Here is a 6,978-nt window from a genome sequence, read left to right as displayed (position 1 = left end):
TTTGTTTGCTAGATATGGGTTAATTATTGCTAGTTTACAGTAAACTTTGTCGCAATCCTAATATTTTGTAGGATTTTTTCCTATGATTTCTAGTTTTTCTAACTTAGAAATGAGGGAATTTATATTTGGTTGATAAGTGTTGATTATATGAAGTAATTGTTTAGGGAACAATAGTCCGAAGGGATAGTCCAAGTGGGATGATCTAATAAAGGGCTTGACTAGCCAAGTAAGTCTAGCTTTCCTGATATTCAAAAAAAAGCAAGAGCACTAGTCTGGCTTAGACTTGATTGTGTCCCTGTCCCTACCTTTTGGCGTTTTTAGTAGAACATTGACAGGAATTACTATTGGTAGAAGCTATAGATTCGTTGGTTGTAGTGGTAGTGAGTGGGCGGGCAATAGATGGATAGCCAGATACTATTGGTGTGGTAAAGAAAAGAGCATAATCCTTAGTTAGAAGAAAAGCTCTATTAGGTGCTAACAGAAAATTTAGTCTTAAGATTAGGTAAATATTAAGATGTAATAATGGTTTAATCCATAGTTTAGGAAGGGCAAGAAGTGTGCTATATTGGCCACAATTATCATAGAATCTTAAATATATATTAGTCACAAATTGTGTGCATGCTAATTGTTGGCCATTAAACTGAGTACTAATTAATGGTTGTGAAGTTGTTTTAATAAAGGTCTGAGGTAAGACAAAAAGAATTATAGCTTCATCTATTGTAGAGTTGGTATTTCTGTTATCTAAAAAGACATGTAATGTAAATTCATATCCATGAATGTTGACAAGACATTTGACCCTAATATCTAAGGGTTTTTCCCATATTGCAAATATTGGAAGCTTTTATAAAGACTAAATCAGTATATGTAGGGGTAGCTAATTGCAAGCTTTTTCCTTTATCAAGAGTTGGTAAGGATTGTTTAAGGAGGAGTGCAGTTACTTTAGTATTCATCATCTCTAGTTTTGTTTCTAAGTTATGAATACGTGTCTCTAATACAAAAACCCTTGTTTCAAGTAAAATGTTCCGTGTACTTCCTTTGGATGGTTGATTTATGGGTAGTGTAATGAAGAATAGTTGCTGAAGGTAAAGATTACAAGTTTGCTTTCGGTAGACCTTATATGTGCCTCATTTATCTATAGAAGGATAATAGCTAAAAAAAACAAGGAACATTATCAGTTCCTATTTTAATATCCACTCATGTGGATATGTAAGCTTGTTTGTAAGTTTTACACTAAGTTGATTGAACATTAAATTTTTTTTGTAGGTTAGTTTCCCAAAATCCTTCTAGGTCATTATATAGCATGTAGTCTTGTTCACCTGGAGTTTCTAGATAACCTGGCATGTCTGGATAAGTTTTCGAATAGGAAGGATGTAAAAATGAATTGACTAGGCTATAGTCAGAAGTGGATGGTATTTCTTCCACATCAGCTATTGAAATGATCGAGTAGATTGAAGAGGTATCAGATACATCGGATTGTACTTCAACTAGGTCTAAATTAGTGCATGTAACTAATTTTTCTTCTCATGTTTATCCTTATTTAAGTATGATTTCTTTTCTTTACTCTTTGTTGCATAGTATGTTTTTCTTGATCTTACTATTTTTTATTTTTCTACTAGTTGCCTAGGTGCTCTTGAGGATGTACTTCCATGGTTACCTCTGTTGGTGTAGCGAGCACCAGACGATCGAACCTAAGTTTTGATTATGGAAAATAGTCCAAAGTGAAAGTTACTTGTTGTCTAACAAGTGTGATTGATATTGCAGGAAAGTCCTAAATGTTCTTAGGCAAAAGTCCTAGAGGATTCTAGGCAGGTGAAAAATCTTATGGGAGGTAAACCTGGGTCCTAGGGGGAGGTAACCCTAAGTAAAGGAAAGTCTTAGATGTAGTTATGCACGAAGTCCTAATCCAGGGGATTGGACGAAGTATTGGCGGGTCGAGAACTTTGGCCGAAACCCTAGAGTCGGGGACTTTAGGTGAAAATCCTGGTGGTCGTAGACCAGGTGAAAGTCTGGATGTGTCGTGGAGCGGGTGTTTAGCATGAAGACCTGAAGTCTCGGACGTTGAGAAAAAGTCCAGACAGTCTGGAGGACCGGTCTGGCAAAAGGTAAACTCTCCTGAGAGGAGTAAGTGAGAACACGTTCCCCGAAGAGGGAACAATAGATGTCGATTCGACCTAAGATTTCCGAGAAACCCGAAAGTCAGAATCGGGATAGTTTGGAGACTATCAAAAGTTAAATTTCATATTCTATTATTCTAACTCTATTTTGCCAGACGACTAATATTTTTACAGGGTCAGAGTTTGTCTTATTCGGTCGACCGAACGTCCAGATCGGTCGACCGAACTTCCAAGCAAACAGATTAGATTTCTAGCAAGTAGATCGAGTTAGACCAAGGGATCGGTCGATTGAACCATGGGTTTAGTCGACCGAACAGTAGATAAGTGTCGACGTGTTCAAGCCAGGGTGATCGGACCAGATAAGCCAGCGAGGAAAGCCGGATCGGTCTACCGAATGGTGGGATCGGTCGACCGAACGAAGGCTCTATCCAAAGCGACAGAATTTAGACGGGAAGCTAGGCAGGTTCAGAAGGTTTGGTCGATCGAACACCTGGATCAGTCAATCGATCAGTGTCGAGTCAAAGACTGATCCCGAGATTAGTGGACCTGGATCAAGTTTGACTCGTCTATAAAAGGGGGCCTCGACTAGCACTTCGGAATAATCGAAAATTAAACATCTTCTGCTTCCTTGTGTGCTGCTCCGAGACAATTCGACGACGTCCAAACACTGCTTCAACAATCTACTAACTGCTAATCCTTTGTTGTTGGTAAATTATGTTTTTTAATTTCAATACTTGTACTTGCCATCTCTGTAAAGATTTCTCAAACTTATAGTGATTGCTCAACGAAAGCGATCAACGATCGCAGGTCTTGGAACTGGAGTCGTCACAGGTTTCGAATCAAGTAAAACCAAAGGTGGCAGCTTGTTTTTTGTTTGCTTGTTGTTCGCTTCCTTTTATTTTCGCTGCACAAACTCTTACACGAACCTTTTCTGAAAAAGCTACGAGTGTTATTCACCCCCCTTCCTCTAGCACATCATCAATCATACAACCTCATGTTTTAGTTTGACGAAGGTCATACTATTGGGAAGTATAAATTTGGCTATAGAAATCATATTGCTAATTTTTTTTTATTATTTTTTATGTGAATATAAGTACTTTCTTTTTAGATAGAAATAATGTGTTGAATACGTATTCAAATATTATCATATGTGGTGCTATTTTCATATCAGTCCATACATTATGTATTTCTTTACCTAAATCTCCTGAAAATTTACTAAATAGTTTCTCTCTTAATTCTATATTTCAATAATTTCCTAAGACTATAGTTAAAACTAAAAAATTATTACAAAATATTTTAATCCAATTCTAACTAATTGTAATTGCTCACTTCTCTTTGCTTTATATCTAATCTTGTATATCCATCTTTTCTTTGATTCAGATGCTAGTAATTTTTCCTAACTTTTATTTATTAAATGTATATAAATTATAGCAAATATATTTGAAATATTTATTAAAAAAACATTTTTAAATTTACTGATTTTAAATATGAAGAAGTTATTGACGTACAAAAATCAGAAGAATAAAAAAAATAGACTTGTCTGAGCCCGGGTTCGAACCGGGGACCACTAGTGTGTGAGACTAGCGTGATAACCAACTACACCACCCAGACTATATCTCAATGTTAAATCAATTTTATTTATAACATTTATATTTTTCGAGATTAAATATAATTAAAGCCTGGGATGCTTCTTGTGATGCTTTGGAAGAGATAGTCCAAGTTCGTGATTCGTCTAGTACGACAACGTAGTTATTCATCTTTGATGAGATGTTTACATTATATCGATTTCCAAATTTCCAACGAATATAAGATAATCAACAGCTAAAAAAAATCACTGCCAACATTCACATCTTTCTTCTTTCTCTTTTCTTTTTTCTTTTTTCTTTTTCTGCTCCCAACATAATATGCAAATAGATGCTGATGATAATAGTAGAGGATGAAACAGTGGCATACTATATCAAATTTCAGAAACAAGGCTGAAGATTTTTAGTTTTCCTTGTGTGGATCCCAAACAAAGCTTTGAATGGGGCTTCAAATTCTTAGAGATTACTATAAGTTCTGGCAGCTTTAGATAAGTGGACAACACTATCGAACAACACAGGAAGTTGATGTTAAGGAAAGTAAATGAAACATTAATGGGAATGACTATGCAACAGGCGGCCTTAGCACATGATCCCGAGAAGTATCCAGAGCTGCAGGAGGTATCCATTGCCACATTCCGATTGGTAGGTAGTTCGGATGCTGGATGGTTTTCGTGCAGGCTGGTGCTGATGCAAGATGGAGTGTTGAAGGAGCAGGTTGAGTGACAAACTGGGTTGTACTGTCAATGCCTTTCAGCATATGCTCTATGTACTCCTTCTCGGACTTCAGCCTTATTTTCTCGTCGCGTAGTTCCAATTTCTCAGCCTGCAAGCATGCCAACCAAGTGATAACTTAGCCAACTAATCATTGGTGAATGCTGGTTGTTCAATAATTGATTGAAGCATGTACAAATGATTGTTAAGTTGGATTTAGTTTCCTAGTTGTTAAGATTTCGTAGTTGAAACAGATTGAAGAAGAACTGAATATGACAAGAAATAGCAACCACAGTTACTGATTTGCACTCATTTAAACTGAATCTAACAAGAACAAGCATAACATTACATTCCTCACCTTGACACTTATGATAGAAATCTGAAGTGCTTCATTTGACTCCTTGAACTTCTTTGCTTCAACCCGTAATTGCTTTACAAGACGAGTGGCATCACTCAAGATGACAAATTTATCTGTTTTAGGAGGTTTTCCGGGCTCCATGATAGAGCACAATTCTGTAAACCTGTGAAGAAAACATCCTACGATTAGAGCAGGATACACTCAATATGCATGAGGATGGACTTACTCACATATGCCCAACGCATGAAAAATTTTAAACAAGTGAACATCTGTTACCTATCATTAAGTTTATCTCTACGTATTTTCTCACGGCGAGCTTTTGATCCTGGCACAGCACATGATTCCGCACGGTTTCTGCAGGATGGCAAATTAAGAAACCTTTTAATCAGAGTGGATTTATGCCAATGTATCTTGCTGTTACATCAAAACTATGAACTATAGTATCTAGAATTCAGTTTCATAATTGCACAAAGTTAATAGAATCTTAGTTCATCTAAGGGTCAGATTTTCTCTGACATCGTTTACAATTCCTTAATGATCAAATGCTTTATTACATATAGAAAGAACAATATTGGTACCGAGAAGAAAGATGAAAAGGGAAACGATGTTGGACACAGAGAAGCTACCTGATGAATAGTTTGTTTATGAGTGCAAACAACTTTTGATGAATAATCGTTTACAAGAGGCAAAAAATTAAAAAATGAAAAACCTTTGAACTCCATGACTTCAGTCGAACACTGATGTCATCATAATCAATACAGTAGATAGAGAAATAGACTCGTACCGTTTCTTAGACTCACTGTTTGAGCATTTATCCTCCTTGAGTGGAACATCAAAACCAAGCATTGCACTGCAAGTTAAATACTAGATAAGAAAAAAAAATTCAAAAAATTGAAGTATAAGATGCAGGAATTAAGTGCAAACAAAACCAGAGGAAAATAGATCAAGTAAAGTTTCCTCCCATCTCAATTTTTTTTGTTTCTTCAGAACATAATGTGATTAATTCATTAAATCCTGGAAGCCAAATTGCAACCGTCAAGCTTTAAAAGTGAGAAGCGTTGTTTGAAAGTTTGAAAAAACGAGAGAAAAAAACAAGCATGCTTTGGAAATTTAAATAGTAAGGAACCTTCTTTGAGAATTAAAATATATATATATATATAAGAGCTGGAGGAATTGTTGGGAATTTTGAAACGGGTGTAGCACGGAAAATCTGCCAAATATGTTTGATCTAAATATGAAATCGTAATACCAAAAGAGCAGTTCTTTCGACAATCGAATAAACACATGTTTAATCGAACTCAATCGAGCTATAAATTCAATAATTTCAACAATGGAAGCTATTAAAACCCAAAACCGAACCTTTATCGATCCAAAACAGGATAACTAGAAGAAAACAAAAGTATCACCTTGAAGCGGAGGGATCGTCGACGATTCGAGTGTCCCAGAGGAAACCGGACTCAAGGACATCTTCCTTTACCCCTCCGTAGTCTATGAGCCACCCCCCGCGCTTGCTGTTCAGATCAGACCCAACCATCCCCTTCCTCAAAAGTAAGATTCCCCCAAATCGCCAAAACTATCAAATCGACCGCCGAAACGAAGATCAAAAGGATCAAGCAAACAATAAGAACCCAAAATCCGATCAATCCGATGCCCAAAGACAGCGCTTGACCTGCTTCCTCTCGATTCCTTCTTCTCCGCCGGCGCTGTCTTCGATTTATTTAGCCGCGCGCGTTGCCACCGGGAGAAGGAACAGCTAATGCGGTAACGTGTATCCGCGAATCAAACTATTTCTTCATTCTCTTATTCTGTTACCGATGGCAATTTCATTCTACGGAGAAGTTAATATCCAATCCGAATGAAAAAGGACATGAAAAATTTCTGAATCCGTGTTTTCATTTTAACTTCGTGTATCCAGTAGATTTTTATCCAAAAAAAAAATATCTAATACGTACATGTGGCGCCAGTAGTTGGATACTAAATTTTAAAAAATTTAATCTATCAAATATTAATGAAGTATTAATTTTAAATATAATAATTACCATAAAAAATATTAATAAATTTAAATACAGGATGATAATTAAATTATGAATAAGAAAAATAAAATATTTTAAAGAATATTTTTTTTAATGTAATATGGTGTGAATAAGTTGGAGTAGGTGTTGAAATTATACCATTTGAAAATAAAAATTATACTGTATTATAAGTTGGAGAC

General features: G+C 35.9%; 1 protein-coding gene and 1 non-coding gene across 3 annotated transcripts; both read right to left on the bottom strand.

Moving 5' to 3' along the window:
• Window positions 1–3,651: 3,651 nt before the first annotated feature.
• On the bottom strand, window positions 3,652–3,725 carry TRNAV-CAC. Its single transcript has one exon. It is a non-coding gene; the product is annotated as a tRNA-Val (tRNA).
• Window positions 3,726–4,032: 307 nt separating this feature from the next.
• LOC122038576 (transcription factor bHLH115-like) lies at window positions 4,033–6,627 on the bottom strand. Of its 2 annotated transcripts, XM_042598377.1 has the most exons (6): window positions 6,436–6,627; window positions 6,173–6,339; window positions 5,551–5,616; window positions 5,043–5,120; window positions 4,767–4,929; window positions 4,033–4,520 (listed from the first exon to the last, which is right to left on the bottom strand). In XM_042598377.1, exons 2-6 carry the CDS (start codon window positions 6,298–6,300, stop codon window positions 4,260–4,262), a joined length of 696 nt encoding a protein of 231 aa, XP_042454311.1. In that variant the 5' UTR covers window positions 6,301–6,339; window positions 6,436–6,627; the 3' UTR covers window positions 4,033–4,259. The 2 variants fall into 2 exon arrangements, with proteins under 2 accessions (XP_042454311.1, XP_042454310.1); XM_042598376.1 differs by having other exon boundaries at window positions 6,173–6,627.
• Between the last annotated feature and the right edge of the window lie 351 nt (window positions 6,628–6,978).

Source organism: Zingiber officinale, chromosome 1A (assembly GCF_018446385.1).
Source record: "Zingiber officinale cultivar Zhangliang chromosome 1A, Zo_v1.1, whole genome shotgun sequence".
NCBI lineage: Eukaryota > Viridiplantae > Streptophyta > Magnoliopsida > Zingiberales > Zingiberaceae > Zingiber > Zingiber officinale.
The sequence above is the reverse complement of the archived record's forward strand: the minus strand, read 5'-3'. Positions and strand labels throughout refer to the sequence as shown.